We start from the raw sequence: 24,380 nt of genomic DNA on the forward strand, positions 1-24,380 counted from the left end.
TATCACCTGGCCCTATGTTTTGGGTGGGGTAAAGACCTTAAGTGACTACTAGATGGCTGTGCCAATGTAACTGACTGAAGGAACCATTACTTTATGTACAGAACATAACCCTCTGAGGCACTTAGCTTCCCTTCTGGACTTGCAACTTGGTGGGACTGCTCCTATGTCCCTATAGATTTTAAGCTTGCAGCAGGGCCCTCCTACCTCCACGTTGGTCTAGTGTTACCCACTTTGTGCTATCACTGGCTACAATTGTAAAGCACAACAGAATCTGCTGCGCTATATAAGACACTGTAAACAAATAAATGCATATTGTGCTACAGCACCAGCTGGGCAGCCTAAAGCCAAAGTCTCTTTCACTCGCCACAAGCATTATATCCTACATGCCAGTTGTGTAACCTTCATTAATGCACATGGGCAGTATGATTGGTGAGTCACTGAGTGCTAATAGTCATGTGTATGAGCCTAGGCACCTGTAATCAGGCCCTAGTTGTCCTATAAAGAGGTATCTACAGTATACATAGATTCTATATATAGATTCTGTATGCATGCCCGGCTGTGTGTGTTACAGTACTGTAGTGTACAAGGACCTGGCGCACTGCAGTGCGTCAGGCCCTTGTGTTTAACATGCTTCTCTGTGTGATGCCCCGGGTTCCGCCTCCAAGTCCGGCCGCTTCTTCAGTAGAGTCGGCTAGTTGCTGCACCATCTTGGCAGCGCGCAGTCTGTTTATAGGCTCCTGTCCAGGTATACCCATCTCTAGTCTAGGGAAGAAAATTTGCACAGACTGTCACTATATAATCCTGAAATCTTGACACTAATAGTTGCCTGGACGTCACATTATCAATAGCTATACCACACACAGCCTGGCAGCCATTGATGATGATGACAATGATTACTATGTTGTACCACACACAACCGTACATGGTAATCATCATCATCAACGGCTGCCAGGCTGTGTACCATACTAGCAGGATATTTCATACATTTCTGGGGGTACAGTGTGTATTACAATTATATGATTTCCTTCCTTTCAAATCAAGGGGGTAACAGCGGCATATCTAAGTATATTTTGGGATAAAAGGTAAAAAAAGTTCCCTGACCACTGCAATAGAGGAATGGACCCTGTGGGTACCAGTCAAAATAACCCTGAATGTCCCCATCCTACAATACTACCAATGGTTACCAAAACCAGGGCTATACGTACATTTGAAGAATTCACAAATAAGTAAATTCAATGTTAGTTGTACATTTTTCTTAAGCCCGCTTTCATACGGGCACACTTTGAGAAAAATAAACAAAAGCAGCCAAACCAACGGAAAACCCACGTGTTGTACAGTACATTGCAATGACAGATGTGCATATAACACGCATAGTGTGAAAGGGTCCTCAGCATTTGATCATACAATATATAAAGCCATTTCCTCAAGCATGACTGCCTAAAGAAGACTGAGGAAGCTGTTGGACACGTGTTCTGCAGAAACTTTTTGTACACTGTGGACCAGAGTCATGTCTGTAAGTAAGCAAAAAAGCAAAACCATGTGCACTGCAGGTGGGGCAGATAGAACATGTGCAGGGAGAGTTACAGTACACTAAACTGCAGTGTAAAAATAAAACCGGTTTACCATCTGAAGTCTACATGCAAAAGCAGCCACCATTTACCATGCACAGAATCATTTACGGTATGTACACACTAGAAGATTTTTGTTAAGGATATGCACAATAATGATACCAATATTTGAATCTAGTGTGTATGCACTATATCATCAACGATGCGCACTCCCGCCAGTCGTTAACGATGTCCTTCATCGTCTGTACATGCAGGATGATAATGGATTTTGCAAGCGATAGCCATTCTGCAGACCGCAGCATGGAACCTGTCCCCCCTCTCTCTACCATCGCTCAAAGCACTCAGCATCAGCACCGCTGCCAGGTCCGGTCTCTCCCAGCATCGCTGGATACACATATGGTATACCGTGTACCCAGCTGTACAAACATGAGTCACGCCTACCGTCTATACCTATGGCTTCCTTATAGAAAAGAATCTCTGCCGGATGATGCACAAGGCTGTAACAAATAAACCAAACCTAAAAAAAGCCAGAGATATTGGAAAGGGTTATAGCTGCTTTAGAGATAGTTATATTTCTATTTTATTCTATTCTGGGTATTTTTTTTTTCACTAATCAAAGACGGACTTCAGAGAACTACTATAAAATAACCCCGAACAGACTCCCTGCTGCCAGCATCGTCTAGAACTACGCCTCTTGAATACCCTACTGATTTTCCAACTGGGCTCCCTGCTGCTCCTATGGCACAAATACTATCCAAGCGAGATTCCTGCTGTAGCATAAAGCTGTCGCTAAATTCCCCATTGCCTACCATAGCCTCATATTTCTCCCCTGCAGCTCCTGCGGAGTAATAATCCAATTCCTGCTGTTTATCAATGCAATAAGGAACCCCCTCCCACACAGACACACACCACCGCTTATAACATGCTTCCTCAATAATCTGGTTTCCATGGTTACTTACAATAGTAAAGTTCATGACTTTAAGTATCCAGATGGTCATAGCGAGGTTCACCAGGATGAGTATCATGAGGAGCAAGACGAAGAAATAGAGGCATCTCTTTCTCCAGCCGTATATCCCCACCTTGTACACATGAGGTCCCTCGCTGCTGGAGAGTGTGTTCCTGTGGACGTACTGTTCCTGAGGCATCTGTATCAGGCACACAGGGAGAAAGAGAGACACATTCTGATGTTACAAGGGGAAATTCTCTGCTGAGTGTCCCTGACATGACCAGCATGCATTGCAGAAACCATACACAAGGAGCACGTATACTAAATCAGCATCTTATTCAATATGAAACGGGGCCTCGGCGAGATATAGCTAAACAGTGGGAATATATAATCAGGCTGCCCTGTTATCCCCGCACACCGGCTGCCTGGCCCGCTCCTGCCACATTTCCCTTTCTTCGCGTTTCACCTGGCAGGAACATTTAACCTCACGCTTCTTCTGTACTTTTACTAATTAGTCGCATCCCTTTGAAACATTAGCGCAGGCAGTCTGGTAGGAGTCTTCTGCTCATTAGGACTGCAAGATGGGCTAGCAGACGGAGGCAGGCAAAAAATAACAAAAAACATTTAGGTTCCCTGCAGATTTTTTACAGTACAAAAAAATTCAGGTAAAATAATGCTGGGGCAGATGACAGGGCGAACACATTTTTTTTATAGTTTGTTAAAAGTATAAATAGTACTTTGCTGCAAAATGGATTGATGTTCCGCACCTATGTCACATGAAGTCCTGGGGGGGTTTTGATCCTATTAACCCCGAAGGGTTTTATGCTGAAAACGGCACCTGAATGAAGCCTAACTTGCACCCTTCGCAGGGCTGAATTCGCTGAAATTTCCTCGCACCCCTATGGAGGTGCGAGCACTTTTCAGCGAATTTGGCCCGCCGTAAAGTGAGTCCGGTGTCATGATCCCCATCCCCGCTGCCACCCGAACGCTGCGAGCAGATATGTATGTTTACACATCCGCTCACAAGTGCCGCACAGAGGAAAAATCATTATGGTTACTGTACTTACCATCGAATAATTTTTCCTCTGTTCGCAGACGAAAAATACAGCTGCACTTTGTTGTTCGAATTGGGGGCGGGCGCAGACGTTATATGACATCATCCGCCTGCATTCCGTACTGCCCACCCAGCATTTCCACCCCAGAACCCCCCCTGGCTGCCAATTACAATGCGAGCACCCCGGTGAGTGAAGGCACTCGTTGTGGGGGTCTGCAGGTGCGCACTAACACCTACGCAGTCCCCCACCATCGGGGACAGGGCTGAATTCGGACCTGTGTGAGCAGGTTTGAATTAGCCCCCAATGTTCAACCAACTGGATGGTTGGATGAAAATTGATCTAGTGCGGTGATAGCGAACCTTGGTACTCCAGCATCCCAGCATGGCCTGCAACATTTTTGCTATACAGGGCATGTTAGGATGTGTGGTTCAACAACAGCTGCGGAGCCAATGTTAGCCATCACTGGTCTAGTGGAACGCCAGCATTAGTTTTTCAATACAAAATAAAGCTATAGGGCAGTTCTGCAGGTAACGGAATCACTGTTTTACCGTGATAAATGCAATTTTTTTTTAAACAAAGCAACGATGCCACCATGCAAAACACCAAGTGGGTAAAACATTCATTGCAGTCAAAGGAGCAAATACTGTACTTCTATTAGACATGAATACACTATCAACAAACAGCACATAACAAGGTGTTGCTGGACATCATGTGGAAGGTGCTGTACTGTTCACCTTGGGCTCCACTTGGCCCAGAGCTAGCCTTGTATGTTGCCTGTAGATAGTGTACTACTGTAGTTGCAGTATCTATAATAAAATGAATGAGCAATGGATGAATACCAGGATGGTAGCTGCTACCACTATGGGTGCGCTGTGGCAAGTTTTAGTACATGGAGCAGAAGTTAGTGACGCATTGTGACGCATTGTACCACAGTGCCAACATTTACCATTAAAAGACCGTTATGGGGCAGGGTGCATGAAGGTTTGCCTATTGTCTTCTCCTGCAGAATGAACATGGTTGCAGCCATTTTTTCTTGGTTACACACAATAGTGAAATCTACTATCTAATGATTTAAATGTGACAGTGACATCCAACAAACAGACACATAGGACTTCTATACCGGGAGTGCGCACCACTGATATAATGAGGAGCAGGCAGCAATGGAGGAGGACTAGTTAATCCCCTGGTGCCAACTACAGCTACAGTACATAGGAGTGATCTAGCAGGATATAACTAATGGTTTCTTTTTTTTTTGTCTGATAGAAAAGCATCCCAAAAATTACTAAAAGGCAAAACATACAGTATAGTAAAAAAGAGACTATTGATTGATTAGAAATGTTTTACACCGTATAAAGTATAGAAAACTATGAATAAGTACTCCCCCTCCCATAAAGGAAATGCCAGAGTGCACACATTTATTCTCCTGGCAGTGCCAAGGAGCGGACCTCTCATTAACGTGGGATGCCTACATGCAACAAAGAAAACATTTCCCAAGAGATTCATTTTTTTAATTGGAGTCTGGATTTGCAACTCACAAATCTTTGAGTGTAGAATCCTCTCCACATGAAAACAAGTGGTGGGTGATTTCTGCACTCGCAAATTAATAATCATTATTTTACTAGCATTATATTAGATATTCAAATATTTTGTTTCTATCATTTAACATATTTTGCATGTCTTAATTAGAATGGCACAATAAAAGTTATAATTTAAGAAAAGTGTGTCCCTTTTTCTCCTTTTTGGTGTGTTTACTGTCATCTGTAAGACAAAAAACAAAACAAAACATAAGGATGTAATTTCTCGAGGTGCTACTGCAGTGGTTCTCAACTGTGGGTCCTGACCCCCAAAGTGGGTCTCGGCCTTCTCAGCATGGGGTCACAACTCCATGTTGCTGACCATCAGGTTGATGACTTTTCTAATCTCAGTCAGGGATTCAAGGAGTCTCAAAAATCTGTTGAATTGTCTGTTACTTCAGGCTCCTCCCATCATTTTGTGCCTCCACAATGCTGCCATGTGTGTGCTGTCTGCCATAGTTGCCAACCCTCCTGCATTCTGCAGGAGACTCCCTGAAATAGCAGCAATCTCCCTCTCTCCCTCATTAGTCTAGCAATCTCCCTCATTCCACCTAGCCCACATTACACTGTTACATCTTTTGGGAAAAAAAGGAACGATAGATACATTTACATTAAATCATCAGTACCATTTCCAAGCACTTTACCAAGTATAGTAGCTCTTACTAACTGCTTAGGGGCTCATCTACATTTGGATAGAAGTCATTTTAAAAGATTCCTCACAGATCAGTAGCAGTACACACCCACAATTCTAGGTTCCACTTTCGCAAACTCTTTTCACAATATCTCCATATATGGAACAAGACACGCCCTTTGGATGGAGCATGACACGCCCCCTCAATGGGGTGCTGTGCAAAATTCTACTACCAACTATAATCTCCCTGAAACTAGTTTTCAAAAGTAGGCAAGTATGGCTGTCTGCTGACTACACATGTGATGTGATGACCTTCTGCAGTAAATTGCTGGGGTCCTGCAATTATTTTTATTGTGTGATGGGTCCAGAGCAAAAAAGGTTTGAGGACCCCTGTGCTACTGTATGTAACCTTTTCAAACTAAGGGCCCAAGTCGATTGTAAATGCAAAATATTTCTCTAATGGGTGAAACCATGCTGCGCTGCAGATGGGGCAGATGTAACATGTGCAGAGAGTGTTAGTTTTGGGGGAGATATGTTTTTCTGTGCAGGATAAATACTGACTGCTTTATTTTTACACTGCAATTCCTATTTCAGTTTGAAAACACCTCACCCAAATCTAAAGTTAGGTGTACACGGAGAAATTTGGGCAATCAATTTGGACGGCATAGTCAAAAACAATAGCAAGTTAGTGCAAATCGCAAAGTGTTTACCAGAATTGTGTGGCCCCATGGCATCGGAAATCAGAAGTAGCAGCTGCGTACACACGGTGCGATTTTGACTACGCAATTTCCCTTGAATTCCCCAGACCCTAGAACCATATAATCGTGATGATCTTCACTTGAAAATTGCCTCGCCTGCATAGTCTATTTATCTATGCGATACGGACCTCACGAGGCTGCGCATTGATATCGCAATCAAGGGAAGCACTGAGAATTGGGCTAGCCTTTTATAAGATTTTGCCTATGTAGTCAATATTGTAAACCAAAATTGCACCGTGTGTACACCTTTACTCTCTGCACAAGTTACATTTGCCCCTCCTGCAGCATGGTTTTCCAATTTGAGAAAGCTTTTGCAATCCGTTCTGAATAACTCCCAACATTGTCAATTATAGAATTCATTGCATACTTGCCTACATTTTGTCACTCCTCTCTGGGAGAAGCCGAGAGAGGAGACCACATACTACGAATCATGGGGGCGGGACAAGGCTGTCACCAAGCCCCGCCCCCTTGACAGTCAAAAGCGGCAATTCAAGTGTCAGCGGGTTGGGGAGGAGCTAAAACTATGTTATTTGCATAATTTTAGCCCCACCCCCTCTACATGGATCTGCAAAATTTGGAATTTTAATGCTGCAGAGAAGGAGGGTGTGGCGACTGCGGGGGTGATGCGGGAGACATATACACCTTCCCGGGGGACCAGATTTGCTGGAGCCTCCCAGCCATTAAGGGTAGGCAAGTATGATTCAGTGTGTATGCGCTAGATCAGTGGTTCCCAACCTTTTTTATCTCCCGTACCCCTTGATTAGACTTTTCATTTATGAGTACCCCCTCCTCTCAATTTGAAATATCCCCAGTACTTACGAGTGTAGTGGAAGTGAGCAGTATGCGTGTCCTAATGTGTGTCCTTATATTAAGGAGTAGTGGAGGAGTAGTATGCATTAAGGAATCCTCTGTGTCTGACCGTTGGCTGTTTACTGTCATCGGGGTTCCCACTAATGCCTGTAGGATTAATGCCACTGCTTTCTCCACACCTGACATGGGGCAGATGATTGCTGATGTTTGAGGGCAGCGTAGGTAGCTCCTAGTGGATTGCTGGTCAGGCAAAAGCACAAGGAGACACTAATGACGCCGCAGACAGAACCAAAAGTGACACAACGTGGTTCGTCTCCATGGCAATGGGAGTCTTCTGCCGCCATCAAAATACTTTTCCTTCTTCCACCATTACCAATGTTATTTTCAAGTACCCCCAACTGGTCTGCAGAGTACCCCCAGGGGTACTAGTACCCCAGGTTGGGAACCACTGCGCTAGATCATTTGAATGATATCGTTAAAGAAATCACTCACTGAGGAATACTATAGTGCGTACCCAGCTTAAGATAGGAGACTGGGAGACAATGTCTACATAAAAAAAATTATAATATCTGAAAACTAAGCATTCAGCTCTACATAGAAAATAATCAGAACATTTAGGAGATTCAGTCGGAACATTTAGGAAATAAAGATCAGACAGGCACACAAGTATTATTTAGATGACCATGTCTACATGATTTCATATAGAACTCTTACCATGCTGACTTCAAGTACAGATTTTGTTTTAATGACTCCCTTGGCATTTAAAGCTACTCTAGACAATCTACATAATACTCAAACTAACCACAGATCTACTATCAGCGAGGTCCGCTATTTTTGTGCGTGTCCATGGAAACTGTCCACTGAATGGACAACAGGAAAATGTTCTAATGCGCACACAAAGTGGCCTATTTATCAATTTATTATTTGCAGGATATATTTTGAAAACACTCATTTTTAAGAAGTACCTAAAAAGATGAACCCTTTGAGTGCCCATGTATCTGCTAAAAATGCCAGCGTCGCTCACATTTATTATATAAAGTCAAATAAAAAAATTGTTGTGTAAACAAAAAGATTAGATTTCCTATATAAAAGGAAAACATTACAGGTCATTATGATGAATGCAAATGTTTGCTTGGAAATTTTTACATTTATTTTGACAAATTCACTTAACATTCAAAGCGTTAAGTATCCCAGAAAGTTAATGTAGGGTTGGACTGGTCAACTAGAAACCTGGGGGAATTCCTGGCAGGCTCCAATGCCTGAAGGCTCTATTCCCTCCGCTAGGGGCCCATATCATGGATAAACGTAACTGCTTGGTTTGCTTTTATTAGAACTGCACAAGACAGACCATCCTGTCAATCAGAGAAGAGGGCGTGCAGGACCACCCATTTTCTCTTGCATGTCATCTCCAATAGTTGGCCAAGACCCTCTGCGGTAAATGTGCGCACAATCTCTGCTGGCTGTCCACCCTGTGTAAGCATGGATCCCTATCATTGCATTCTCTGGTGGGCCCTTCATGCCCCAAGTCAAACACAATGTATGAATGGCTACAATCCCCGGTTTTAAATCGCAAAAGCAGTATTGGTGATATCCATCCCCGGGACTTTCCACTGGCATTAGCTTCACTACTAACACACTGCAGGGATGGCTATTTGTCCCTGCTACGTAATTACCTACTTTTCCCCCCTGCATTGTATCCCCAGGAAAGCTGCTTTGTTTTCTAAAGTGTAAAATAATCCAGTTTACACCGTGCTAATCTGCCATTCTGCTGCAGTAAGTAACGTATTTTGAGATTGTGAGCAATATCTCCAGACCTGTTCTGCACATGCATCAAATTGGTCTTGCGCCTGCACAGACCACACACACCTTATGATTTGTACATAAACCACAGATGTAAAAATCTGGAATAAACCAACAGTGCGGCTCTGGAGGCTTCATTGCTGTGCTATACATTGATGGCTATACTTGTTCTTGACTCAATCATACATATCTGGACTGCATGCATTATAGATAGAGATTATATATAGTTCCAAAGAAAGACCGCACTCACACTACATAAAGGTCAATAGTCTGGGGTGCCTGGCAAGGGGAATGTGTTTTGACACACAGCCCCAATTATATTCCGGGAGTATCCTCCACACTGTGGATGGGGGGTGTCAGGCACTCGCCTTTATAACAAAGACTTGTTATAAAATCCAATCCGGGTTTTTTATTATATCCAGTGAAATTTGGTCAGCATGAATCACAATTTTAACGTTTCCATATGTGCCCCGACGTTTCGGTCCATAGTGGCGGACCTTTATCAAGGAGCTTGGTAAATACGTGGTGTCAGCAATCAACGATGTCACAAGGAGAAACCCATGGCTGCTGCTCCTTTTGCCATGGGTTTCTCCTTGTGACATCGTTGATAGCTGACACCACGTATTTACCAAGCTCCTTGATTACCCACATAGATCAGACTGCATGGGCATCTAATAATGTAGATAACGTTATCTACATTATTAGATGCCCATGCAGTCTGATCTATGTGGGTAAAACCACCTGTCAGTTTAAAACCAGAATGGCAGGTCATAGGTCAAGTATTAGAGCATCCTCGGAGGGCAAAGTTGCTAATACAGAGCAACCGGTAGCAAGACACTTCAGGGAACAGAGGCATAGCCTAGCCACCTTGAAATACAAGATCATTGATCACATCCCTAAAAACAGACGTGGTGGCAATCGGGACAAATTGTTGTTACAACGAGAGACCAAGTGGATACACCGACTGAATACGGTGCACCCACTTGGTCTCAATGAAGCATGTAGCTTCCACTGTTTTCTGTAGTTGTTTCCGCCTTAACAGCGTATCCCTGCATACCTAATGATCCTGATGGTCTATTATGATTGTGTTTATTTTGCACTGTAATGCTATTATGACCATTAAATGTATATCATTGTAGCCTATGTTGTTGTTAATGAACGGGCTATTCCCCACGCTACGCATTGTGATCCTTTGTATTGCGTATTTTACGTTCACACATGTCTTTTCAGGTTATTGTTTTTAGCGGTCGCATAGCAACCCAGCAGCAGTCCGGACACGCTGGCCGGCGTGTGTCGCCTGGGGTGACGTCATTGGACCTGGACATGGGGGGGGGGGGAAGCGTGAGACCGAGCTGCACGGGTGATGGTGAGTGGGTATATATTTGTTTATTGTACAGTTGGCACTTGAGGCTTGAGAACGGTAATAAACCGAAACGTTGCCAGACTTTGGTGTCTGTTGTTCTTCCTGATTCTGAGAGACCCACGAGTGCCACTATTTACCTGACCTATATCACTGTGCGGGAGCACATGAGGAGCCACCGGGGCAATTGAATACTGTCCTGAGCAGACCAGAGGAGTGCCCTGACGATCCACTAGAATATATATATATATATATATATCCGAGGTGATGGTGTGTATGTGAATGACACACCGCACGGCACTCCAGGAGTTTGGTGATAACAAAAGTTGGTACTTATGTAATATCTGGGCTCCCGTTTTTCTTATGAGACCGTGTCCCCTTGCGGGGCTCGCTGCGCTCGCCACGCTTCGGGCACGGTGGCTCGCTGCGCTCGCCACACTATATAAAATCAACTCCATGCGTAGTTGGATAGTAGGGGTATGAAAAAATGGGGTGCATTTAACATGGGAGCCCAGATAATACATAAGTACCCAAAAGTTTTAATGCAACAGTTTCGGAGCGCTAAGCTCCTTCGTCAGGCAAGTAGGTTACATATATATATATATATATATATATATATATATATATATATATATATATATATATATATATATATATCAGAATGGCAATAAGGCGTCACTTGGAGACTGGATGAAGATTCAATGCTTTATTGTGGTGACATATATATATTATATATATATATATATATATATATATATATATACACATACACACACACACACACATATATATATATATATATATATATATATATATATATATATATATATACATACACACACACACACACACACACACACACACACACACCTTTCCATTGCAGGACATAAACATAATACATTTATTTTATGCTTTAGATACTCTGGGGGGTATTCAATACCGGGTCACGACTGCCTGGGCGTCCCAACAGTCATGACCCTGGCCCAAGCGGGATTCCATGTCCTGCCTGCCAAACAAGGAGGTGTGTCCACCAGATACGGCCGTGATCTTGACAATCCATGCTGGTGCTCGGCAAAATGGGCCGACTGCTTTTAAAGTGGGGTAAGTTCTGCCGCATGCCTCTTCAGTGCTGTCGGAAAAGACAGCATTTAATAGGCATCCACCGCTATTTCAGATGGGGGAATAGCGGCGGGTGCCTATTAAATGGGGATTGAATACCCCCCTCTATGGTAAATGTTAACCGATATGTCGATGTGAATAAAAGTTTTTCAATGCTTTTATTACATTACAATGTGCAAAATTATAATCAATACAAGCATGTACTGTATCCGGATTCGGTATGAAATCCCGATGGTCAAAATCTTGAATGGGTCAAAATACGGACAAGGACAAAATCCCGAAATTTAAAATCCGGACAAGGTCAAAATACCGACATATAGAATGTACAGCTTAAACAGTCAACATGACTTTCGGTCGACATGGGTTTTTTTTTTCATTTTTTTTACCCGAATGTCGACACAGTCGGAAGTGAACCGCAGCCCCTTGCATCGCTCACTATGCTTCGGGCACAGTGCCTCGCTGAGCTCGGCACACAATTTTATACTCCCACCACGCCCTAGTGGATGGTAGGGCATGAAATACCGCCTGTCGGCACATGGGTCAAAAAACCCATGTCGACCTCACGACTGAAAGTCATGTTGACTGTTTCACCTGTGCATTCTATATATGTCGGTATTTTGTCCTTGTCGGGGTTTTAAATGTTGGTATATTGTCCTTGTCTGTATTTTGACCCTGTCGGGATTTTGACTGCATCCCCTGTATCCTGCTCTTTGTTTAATAGATACAGCTACCTGTAGGTACAGTAGCTGCACTGACCAGGCTGCATTTCCAGGTTTTCCCATTGTTGCCAGGTGACATTGTCTGCCTTAGCAGAGCGGTGCGGAGATGCAATCCCACCTGACACAGTTCCATCGTTTTGTGATAACAGCTTGCGCTATTCATACCCTGAGCTTCTTTTGTTAAAGAAAAAATAATGTCGCTACCGGAGTACTTTTTAATGAATTTGGTTCAATGCATACTGTTATTTATAAAGAGACAACATTTTCTAGGGGACCGTACAATAGGAGATAAACAAAGCACCATATACAAGTTTAAAAGATACATCAAAGTTTGGGAATGAATACATTCATTGTGGTACCTACTTCCATTAGGTCTCTAGATTTTTCTTTTTAGATTTTATGAGCATTTTTTTCTAAGGCTCCGCAAACATCCTGTTCAGCGCTTTGTATGTTAATATGCCTGGGCATTGTAACTTTGTATCCATGTCCTTTCTTCCTCTTACAGTATATCCGTTTTTAGGCATAAGCCTAAAACATGTTTTTGCGCATGAACACTAATTGACACGGTTCTGGATAATCTGAAAGGGTCTACCTGGGTTGAGAGTCCCAGGTCCGTGAACCTGCTCACTAGCAGGGTCATTCCGAGTACTTGCAACCAGTGGGGACAGCCCAGCTTAGGTCTGAAAAGGTGCGACCTGGGTCTTGATGACCCTGGTAACACCTAAAAAAAAAATTAATTAGTCAGGGGCAGTAGCGCTTGGAGAGGAGGTAATGTCCCCAAGTGGGAAGACCCAGTTCCGGTGTGAAAAGTGATAATCCTGAAATCACAGCTTCTACCCTGGCTCTGTGTCCCAATATGCATACCTAACTTACACATATTGGGGGGTGTAAAACACATATAAAGGTATCTTTAACACTTAGATGGGGTGCATACCCGTACTCACGTTGTCAGTGACACGAACACTCCTCAAAAGTTATCTTTTTCTGGTAAAGACAGCGATTTTGTTAAAAAGTTTTATTTAAACATGCAAAAAAAAAACCTTCTGGAGTGCCTCTTTGGAGGGTAGTAATGGTGACCCGGGTCTATGGCTGGGACCCACTAGTTTATACCGGTAAACACTAGTAGTTGGTAAAAAATTGGGTCATACCTGAAATCCTGGCCAACCAAAAAACACTTGCTCCAGCTGGGGACTTCCCCCTGCCAACGCGTTTCGAGAATGAATCTTTTTCAGGTTATGCCTTGAAAGAGAGATTAATTCTCGAAATGCGTCACAGATGTGGTGCATACCCGTACTCACATCAAAGTGTTAAAGATACCTTTATATATGTGTTTTGCACCCCCAATATGTGTAAGTTAGGTATGCATATTGCCTAACCTATATACTTTTATATACACTGAAAGAAGACTTGATCACACATTGGATATATACATTTAGATTTTTCATATTGGAATCAGTCATCTTTGAGCACATAAGGCAGAGAAGAGACAAAGAACAAAAATCGTTTGGATTAAATTTTGAAGATTGATTACTGGGGTTATAAATAGGCAGCAGAAGTAACGGGAAGCGCCAAAACCTTTTATCAAAATTCCACAAGATAGCACATGAACAATGTCTGGAATAGTCTGTTAACATTACCAAGCATGGTGATCGTCTTGACCATCACTCTTCCAGTTACATGCAGTGAACCACACATCGGGCAGTGTACGGAGAGTCTTTATAACTGCATAGCTCAGTTCTTTGTTCATTTAGTTGGATTGAGAACTTGATCTATTGCTGTTCCCCAAACACTGGACTTAGTAAAAACTGGACCAGGACAAGACCCCGAATGCCGGACCAAACATCAACCCTGCATTCCGGAGCTTGTAGTGTCCGATCCGATCACCAGGGGAAAGGGAGAATACAACCTCCCTGTGTGGTCCGGACCATTCCGGTTTTTGCTACATGCCCAGACCATACAGGGAGGCTTTATTCTCCCCCTCTCCCTTTCATGACCGTATGCAAGTAGAGTATGAAGTAAAATCGGTACTGCTTTCCTAGCACGGCGCCCACGATAAGCATCGCATTAATCGCATGCATCTTATGTGTTTCTGCACCATAAGATGAATGCGATGCTTGCGATGAATGCGACTACAGTGATTTTTTCATAGTATCCATTTTTATCACATGCATCGCATCGGTCGTACTGTTTTAATGTCAGCGAGCCACCGAGCCCAAAGCGTGGCGAGCGCACCGAGCCCCGCGAGGGGACGCGGATACCTGTGAAGCCCGCGAGGGGAAGCAGATACCTGTGAAGGTATCCGAGTGTGCTCGCCACGCTTTGGGCTCGGTGGCTCGCTGCGCTCACCACACTTTCTATTCTCAGCTCCAGGCCGACGTGGATAGTGGGGCTATGAAAAGGTCATAGGATGCGTACCGCTGCGCTCGCCACGCTTCGGGTTCACGTTTATAGTGGGGGGTTGGCGTGGGGCTGCATTTAACATCATAAGCACCCATTTGGGTGCTTAAAAGCACCCTTTAGGGTGATTATACAATTTTTAATCATTTAGGGGGCATACATACACCATAGTATATGCACTTTAGTATTTTGCATCGCACCCATTGTACATATAAAACTACATACAATCCATACAATTTACTCGACATACAAGCATCGCGTACATCGTACATCGCATGTGAATAAAGTAAACGATGAGTGCGATGCATGCAATTTAAACGCATACATTGCATCGTAGCTTACAATTCTACTGTTTTTCATACGATACATGCGATTTAAAAACCGAAATCGCACGTATCGCACAGATTGTATGCCATATAAAAATGTACACAATTAATGCGATGGGCGCCATGCTAGGAAAGTAGTACCGTAAAATCTTTATTATATGGTAAGATTTTTTACTAAAAGCAGCAGAAATAATTATTTGTAAGCAATCATTAACAATGAAAGTATGTTAAACAAAAATAAAATAAAAAATAAAATGTTCTCTCTAATAAGGTCATGTACTTTGCTATAATCTAGTAAAGCACAAATATATGAAACAATGGAACAGATGCAGTTTGAGACATATATATCCCTAGTTACTCGAAGACATGAACCAGAAAGTACAACGCTTCTGGACAATCAAAAATTACTTGTGGATTACCTATGGTGTAATTTATATGAATTTGTTACATTTCTTTTGTGTTGTCATAATCGCATATTGTAGTTTTGTGCAACATAATAAGGTAGAATATATATAAAAAAAAAAAAAAAAAAAAAACAGAATTGACTTCAACACACTGCCAGGCAGACAAGAGAATAAATAAAAGATCTCATTGTATTAATAAATAAAGTGGAAAAGGACCAGAATGCATTGCAGAGAAGTTTCGAAAAGACAACTTAAATGTACTGCAGACTGGATTAATATAGACAACTTATTTTAGTGAGTGGAAAAACATTGTAAAATCTGTTTATCATAGAAATGAAGATATAGCTGTTCCCTTATTTAGAGGCAATGTTAATAACCTCTCATGGGTATATTGGAAATGTATTGTGGCACTGGAAAACTAATTCAATAATTCAAGTAGCCTAATTTAAGTAGGAACAACACAAAGGAAGATGGGGTTCAGTTACATTTTCCATAGCAATGTAAATGAAAAACAAATCATTGCCGATTCCTATCGTTCCCCAAAATCCTAGGGACAAACAATGCTGAGCGCCCTAGTGAATGTCATACATTACATAGGGCAACCTAGTGACTTTCACAGAACATAATGTAGAGTATCAAAAAGACAATACAGATTGCATCCTAGTGGACAATATTCAATAAACAATATCTAGTGATTGTCATACAATACAGAAAACACCTTAATGACTAAAATACAATGTAGAGAGCATCCCAAGTGATAGGCATACAATACAGACAGCACCCCATTCACTACCATACAATACAGAGAGCATCAAAGTGATGGACAATAGGAAGAGCTTTCATAGTAACGCCATACAATACAGAAAGCATACTAGGTACATATCTATACAGCTACTTATCCAACACAAGGTCATATTTCTTTCTGCTCTATCCACACGGTCTCTGTCCTACAATGGATCAGTCCAATGTCTCCACCAACCATGTCAACACCCGCCCTCACCTGCTCCATGGGGTGGGGGGGTGTTGCGCGCTGTGTCGCTCCATGGGGGGGGGGCTTTTGATGCTAGAACAGTATTGAATATCCATGTATTTGTGAACTATGAAGGAATTTTAGCCATGTTCAGTAATGGACTGATTATCAAGCAGGATAGACGATGATTAATTATTTACAGTTTCTTATATAACGCAGCATATTCTGTCGCATTTTACAATTGGAAAAAACAGTGATAAAACAAACTGACAGAGGTAGGAGGGCCCTGCTTGCACGCTTACAATCTCCCTCTTCCATACTAAACTCCTGTACCTTAAGCTGGGATAATGAACAGTTACAACCTGTATATCAAGTGTCAGTGTAAAATGGGTCTAGCCAGGCATTAGCTCTGTGACCCTGGTTATAACCAGGGTTATTTCCGGGTTGTGGGTTGTGGGTTTTACACTGCAGTAGGTTCGGAAATAATAAAAAGTAAAGACCAGGATCTTTACCCATTCCTTCATTACAAAGACCTGGGACCAAGCTTGTGAAAGGGGTAAGTGACCTGTAGATACTAAGGGCCTTATTCTAGTTCACTCTTACAGGCAAAATTCCTTCTCAGATGGACAAAACCATGTGCACTGCGGGGGTGCAGATGTAACAGGTGCAGATAGAATTAGATTTGGGTGTTAAATTGTTTTGGTGCAGGGAAAATACGGACTGCTTTATTTCTACACTGTAATATAGATCTCACTTTGAAGAAAAAAAACCCACCCAAATCTAACTCTCTCTGCACATGTTATATCTTCCCCACCTGCAGTGCACATGGTTTTGTCCATTTGAGAAGGAATTTGCCTCTAAAGGTGCGTACACACATACAGATTTTTCTGTCTGATCTACCTGGTGGGAACAAAAACCTGGAAATGTATGGAAGCAATTGACAATCAAAAATTTCCACCCAAATGCATGAAAACAGAAAAAAAGATATGCTTTGATAAATAGAAGAATGATTTAAACAATTTGTCTGACTGATCTCTGTCTGTTTTCAAGCATTTGGGACCACTTTTTTTATTGTCATTTGCTCCCATACATTTCCAGGTTTTTGTTTCCACCAGATAGATCAGACAGAAAATCTGTACGTGTGTACGCACCTTTAGAGTAAACTAGAATAAGGCCCTAAATCACAGGGGCCACCAAGTACTGAACGAACATGTACCCAAATGCATCCTACAAAATATTGATGTGGACCATTACAAAATCATTCAACGGATCTTTTTCATCCTTGTTGTTATGGACCACCAATGAGGGGATTTAAAAAAAAGACCATGCTACAGTATCACATGAGATTGTTTCAGTGTAACATGACAACCCCTGGTCCTACAGTATGTCATACTAAGAATAACTTGTAAGGACTCAGCATTTTTCATTACTGTAAACCTCTGCAATGTGAATTTGAGAGACACTGCTCCCCCATCTAGAGAACAAGAGAATATGAATGGAAATTGGGCATTCCAGATGCACAGACATTGTTTCTGAGAAAGACAAGTAGATTACAGTATACAATCTGTTATCTGAACTTCATATCTAGATACAGTAGGTTTAGGGGGGTATTCAAACACAGTCGTGCTCCCGCAGCCATCTCCCGACGGGGTAGATGGCTGCGGGGCCCTATTCAATGCGGTCTTCCCCGACAGCATTGAACAGGGTTTCACCGCAGAACGAGCACGACATCACAAGCGGTCGGGCTCGTTCTGCCGAGAAAAGCCGGAAATAGGCGAGCTCCTGGCCGGAGCTCGTCTATTTCCGTCATCAACTCGCGGCCACGACCCCTTCTCGCCGCTCGGCGGCCGGGACATTGAATCCCGACCGCCGAGCTCCAGTCGAGCCAAGCGAGAACGGGACAGGGGCACAGCTGTCGAGCTTGCTCGACAGCCGTTCCCCTGACATTGAATACCCCCCTAAGTCTTCAGAGATACGTCACAATGCTTCCAACAGAGCAATTTATTAATATGTTTTAATAATTCATATACTGTCTGTTCCTCTCTCTGTATTTGCCAAAGATGATCTTAGGTTCCTAGAGATCTAGTCTGCCAAGTATGTTATGACATTGGTTTCTGAGATCTATTGTTTACAGATTTGCTTTACCAACATTGTAACTGAAAATCCAGCAAGGTCCATCTGGATATCAAGAAAAGATTATTTATAGAACACATCTTATGCATCCATCTATGGCAGGGGTCCTCAAACTATTTTGCTCTGGGATCCCATCACATAATAAAAATAATGACAGGACCCCAGCAAGTTACTGCATAAGGTCATCACATCACATGTGTAGTCAGCAGACAGCACACACATGGCAGCATTGTGGAGGCACAGAATGATGGGAGGAGTCTAAAGTAACAGACAACTCAAAAGATTTTTCAGACTCCTTGAATCACTGACAGAGTAGAAAAGTCATCAGCCTGATGGTCAGCAACATGGAGTCGCGACCCCCATGCTGAGAAGGTCGGGACCCACAGTTTGAGAACTGTCTGGAAAGTTAAATGGTATGACTGTTTAACCCTTTGAGTGCCATGGGAGTTTGTCAAAATACTGTAGGTGTGAAAATTGCCACGCAAACATTTTTATTCATCATAATGACCTGTAATGTTTACCATATATAGGAAATAAAAACTTTTTTTCCACACAACATTTTTTACATGAATTTATATAACAAATGAGAGTGATGCTGGCCTTTTGAGCATCTCCCACAGAGATGTTGGCACTCAAAGGGATAATACATACAAATCGGACAGAGGATATGCAATATGTGGTTAAAGTATTACTTCATCCAAAACTTGAACATTTGTTATGCATAGAGTTTAAGGAGTTAAAATATACCTAGTACTGCTTATCAGTGTAGCAGGAGCTGCACAGTTCCAATGTGTTCACTGAAGCATGGAAAACGCAGTGAAAAGTTTAAACCATCATACTACAGCAGTAGTATCAGAGAAGGGAGCAACATCAGACCATTCCAAGCCTTTAGCAACCAGCAACACAATGAGGAGCAGGGCCGCACACCAAATGCATACAACTGTTACCATAACTTATTGAACTCCATCACATTATCTGTAGAAACAACCATTTTTTGTGTAAATCATGCAAAAATATTTTTAGGAGAGGGATCACGCAATAAAAATGCATTTGTTGTCAGGATTCGGATAAAAAAAAAAATCCAGACCGTAGAGGTGGATTTATTGGTCCTCTGCCCAGGCATGACGATGGGCTTTTTCATTCCATGGACAACAACTTCCCTCCCTCCCCCCCCCAGGTGCCTCATTCCCTCCTGGTGCATAATTTAAGCAAACCACCTCTGCATCCTCCTCGTCAACTTCCTCCTCAGCGCCAGCTACATCAATATCCTCCTCCTGGTGTACAACATCACCTTCATTATTAAAATCTGGAACTAGACTGTGGGTGATCCGTCCAGCATATGCAGAGGGTGTACTGCAAATGGTGGAAGAAGCCACCTCTTCACATACAGTGATGGGAAGGTCCGGTATCACAACCCCCGACACCCTTGGACTTTCCTTGGTGATTTGGGATATGTCTTTAGAAGGCAGAGTTGTTTTCTGAGTTTTTTTAGTTGGTGTCAGCCTAACTCTCTTAAATTTACTATAGGGTGGGGGGAGACGAGGAGGACTTTGATCATCATGTGAAGCTGAACCACTAGTCATGAACTTAGGCCATTCCTTGCCACTCTGTGTTGTAAATGGCAAGTTTACATTTCTCTTCCAACGATTTACATTTACTTTTTCGAATCCTTCTACGGAACTTTGGTTTCGATTGTACATGCCCTCTGCTTTCACACTGGGCATCGGCCGTGGCAGACGACGTTCTTGCCATTTCATCGTCTATGTCATGACTAGTGGCATCAGCTTCAGAACTATGAGGAAGTGGATCTTCATCTTTCCCTATTTTTTTAATCCTCCATGTTCTGGATCTCCATCATTTATAGTAGGCACTAGCAGAATGATATTATAATAATAATTATATTGCAGTAGGTACTGGTTGGCAGGGGACCAGCAGCCTGCAGGACAGGTATTATTTATTAATTAAATATATCAGCTTAGGTAGAATCTACTAGGTAGGCAGTAGCACTGGCAGTGGGCACCAGACAGTAGATACGGCAGTACCAGGCATCAGACAGGTAGATATAGCAGTACTAGGCACAAGACAGGTAGAGACGGCAGTAGTAGGCACCAGCAGAATGATATTATAATAATAATTATATTGCAGTAGGTACTGGTTGGCAGGGCACCAGCAGCCTGGAATTAATTACAGTTACAGCACTGCAGGACAGGTATTATTTATTAATTAAATAAATATAATAGCCTAGTAGGTAGGTACTACTAGGTAGGCAGTAGCACTGGCAGTGGCACCAGTGGACTGAGTAGGTTCTGGCAGCCTCTATTCAGTGCAGGCACTAGCAAGCAGCACCAGTGGACACATATATTATTATTATTATTATTATTATTATTATTATTATTATTATTATTATTATTATTATTATTAGATAATATGTACAGCACAGCACCAGAGGTAGGCCCCAGCACAGTAGTACTACAAGTACACAGTTACACACATAAACACACACACAGCAGAATCAGTTATTATCACTGTTACACAGTTGACTGGGGTGGTCCCACCCTAAGCAGAGAGGACAGAGTACACAGCAGCACCCAGCAGACAGCCCCATCGACAAATTCAGTTCAAGCCCCAGCAGCAGCACCAACACACCCTCTCCCAACCCGCTCCTAGACTGGAGTGAAGATGGCGAGCGTGGGAGCCGCTATTTAAAGCCTCGTAAAATCCGGCGCCGGGCGATGATGTTTTGCCCGCGCGCCCGGATCCGAGTCAGGCAGGAAGCTCCGAGCACTGCTCGGAACCGGGCTCGGATTGATGACGTTCATGGGGGCTCGGATTTCCGGAATCCGAGTCTGCACATCTCCACACCGTACGATGCATTGCGCGCTCCCGCCGGGCATCTAATAGCACAGTACAACATAGTATATGCTGCACATACTTTTTGTACTGCCTTCTGATCGCATTGCATGCAAAACCCATGCGTTGCGATGTGATCCAGCCCATAACTGGTGTGAACATCACACCGTGTATGGGCACCCTAAAACTATAGGTAGAGAATCAACCTGGGTACGCACTATGTGTACGAGTTGATACATCGGCCTGACTGACTGATGTATTAGATCATGTGCACAAATTAGAGCAATCTAATGAAGGAAGAGAAGGTCACTGTTCTGTCCTTTATTAGCATACTCGAGGTCACATGCGATATTGCCCGGTTTCAAGGGCAACACGGCTGATGGCGTATGCAATTGCACTGAGGGATATGCCCAATGTCGCTCAACTTTTTCCAGAAACAACATATGGGGCCGATATCGCCTCAGCGTGTTCACGACTTTAAATCTACAGTTCCTTGATTATACATTAGTGAAACGCTCGCACAGATGCCATGTTCTACATGTTTACTGAGTGTTACTGTACATCAGGCAGCATAGAACGGGCTAATCGCTGAACACTTCTCCATTTACAAAAATAAAACACACAACAACCTCATTGACAACAGCTGTCATGGACTACACTGCATAGCATTCAAAGTGGCAGCTACAGTGTACAGAGTATCACTGCTCTGTTGTAACAGATTACCATGTAGCAGTGCTGCATCTCCTCCTAATGTACTGTACTCCAGTCCTTACCTTTCAGTATCCGGACACAAACAAACAGTCCGCCAACAGGAGAAGTAGCTTCACAGACTTCCCGGTCAGTACCCAGCCGGCAAGGCCTGAGCTCAGATGCTTTCACTGTCTGTCTCACATTTTCCAGTCACAAACTTGCAGCCAAGACCCTGCCCAGCCCCTAAGAATTTCCTGGGCTGCTCTCCCTGATTTCTACTGAAGCCTTGCGGCCTCTGTAATACATGGATGCACAGCCAGGATCTGTCACTGCTCCTGGTCTCAGCTGCCTGAAATAAACAGGGAGGGGGAACACCTGTTTTATATTACATAGCTTCCACTTTTCCCTCCTGAGTCCTGGGGGTTCTAATTTAATGGCACCTAATATGGAACTGAACAGACCACAAACAAAGGCACAAGCATTCTGCTAGTTTGCAAGCTCCTGCAAGTTTGACTCTTATGCGGGGTACACACCAGGACGACCCGCTCACGATGCACATCGTGAGCGGGTCGTCAGTGTCTCGTCCGACCCGCTCACGATGACGCGGGAGGGCACGACCCGCTCACGATGTGCACCGTGAGCGGGTCCGATCCGATGGCGACCCGCACCCGGTTCTATGGTCGTCATTGAGATCCTACCTGCAGCAGGTAGGATCTCAATAACGACCGACCGACCCGCGGGACCGCGCATCGGATCGGAATCGCTCCACACCAGGTCAGAAAAGGGCCCAATCAGCACACAATCTACATCCGATTGATCGGAATTGGATCTAGATTGTGCTGATCGGGCCCTAGTCGTCCTGGTGTGTACCTAGCATAATGTACAAGCAAAACAGAAAAAGGAAAAAAGCTATGTGTATCAAATTCTGACTGACATTAATTAGATAAAAAGTGTATCATCAATTTATTGGAACAGATACTGTATAGCAAATAAAATATAACATATAAAATTGTACAAAATAAATGAATCGCACTAAAACCGGAGATTACCAGTCGAACAAATAATACAAGTCGATTAAAAGTCATTTAAATGGTAATAGCATTTTTTGTAAATGGAAGATGCTTATCTTTTTAGAAAGGTGAACTCCCTTTTCCACTGACTGTCTAAAGGTGCCCACAGACGCTACAATTGTACTGTGCTATGCGTTTTTGACTGTACAATGGTTCTATACAATTTTTCTTCCAGCTTGCTATGAGATGTGCACTTGGATGCATGTGATGAACCCATGTTTGTAATGTTAAATTTCAGATGTAGTCTAAAAAGTACGTGCAGCACGTACTTTTTTAGACATACAATATCGGGCTCCCGGGAACATAAACACCATCCAATAATTGTACATAAGATGCAATTTGTGCTTAAAAAGTACAAAACGCATTCGATAATTGATGCGTCTGTGGGCACCTTTACACAACTGCATGTCTTTATAGATCATACATTTCTCACAAGTAGCGCTGTATGGGGCCTACATACATGAGACATGTGCCAGGGATCTGAGTGATGCTAGATCACTCACCAAGATCGCTTAGCACACAGCAATGTGTCAGCGATGTTTGCTGAGCGATCTGGCAGGCCCAGTGTTCTCTGGTGAGAACATCGGCGATCTGACTAGATCAGGGCTGCCTACCCTCCCGGAATGACCGGGAGGGTCCCAGAAATTGGGTCCCCTTCCTGGCCCTCGGCTCGCTGTCACAGCTCGCAGGGTCAGTATTCAACTGACCCCCTGCACACGCCGTTTCCACGTCGCTGCAAAAACTCAGCGATGTGGAAATGGTGTGTGCGGCCACTAAAACAGCAAGGCTCAAGGCTAAATGCAGCGGGCTCCTTGCCTTGCATTAGCCGCAAGCCTCGCTGTTTGGGGGAATCCTCGCTGTCATCTGACAGCAAGGGTTCCCCCGGAACACTGAATACGGTGATCGTCCGGCGTGGGGGTTAAACGGCGAGGATCACCGGCCGAATTCAATACTGCTCTTTGAGTGCCAATATCTCTGTTAAGCTGTGTACACACGGGGGCGATAGGGACTGAAATCGCTGGGAATATGGTCGCTGGCGACCACATTGCCAGTGATGGGAGTGTGCCCCGGCGATAAATCGCCGGGTGCGCGCTCCCATTTTCAGCCCCATTCTAATCGCTGGTCGCAGGAGCTTGCTCCTGCAACCAGCTGATTACCTCTGCGGCTCCCCCGGCAGAGGTTCCTTCTCATCAGCGACCA

General features: G+C 43.4%; 1 protein-coding gene across 2 annotated transcripts in view; it reads right to left on the reverse strand.

The window, feature by feature from the left end:
- Window positions 1-24,380, reverse strand: part of SGCD (sarcoglycan delta) — a 528,736-nt gene that overhangs the window by 141,197 nt on the left and 363,159 nt on the right. Inside the window, exons 1-2 of one of the 2 annotated variants that reach the window (XM_083181717.1) lie at window positions 22,194-22,402; window positions 2,528-2,713 (exon numbers count right to left, since the gene is read on the reverse strand). In XM_083181717.1, the coding sequence (XP_083037843.1) occupies window positions 2,528-2,713 (186 nt within the window). In that variant the 5' untranslated portion in view covers window positions 22,194-22,402. Of the gene's footprint in view, window positions 1-2,527; window positions 2,714-22,193; window positions 22,403-24,380 lie in introns of those variants that run through there. The other variant, XM_083181716.1, reaches the window with a different exon arrangement.

This window comes from Crinia signifera, chromosome 4, assembly GCF_055691185.1.
Source record: "Crinia signifera chromosome 4, ASM5569118v1, whole genome shotgun sequence".
Taxonomy (NCBI): Eukaryota; Metazoa; Chordata; class Amphibia; order Anura; family Myobatrachidae; genus Crinia; species Crinia signifera.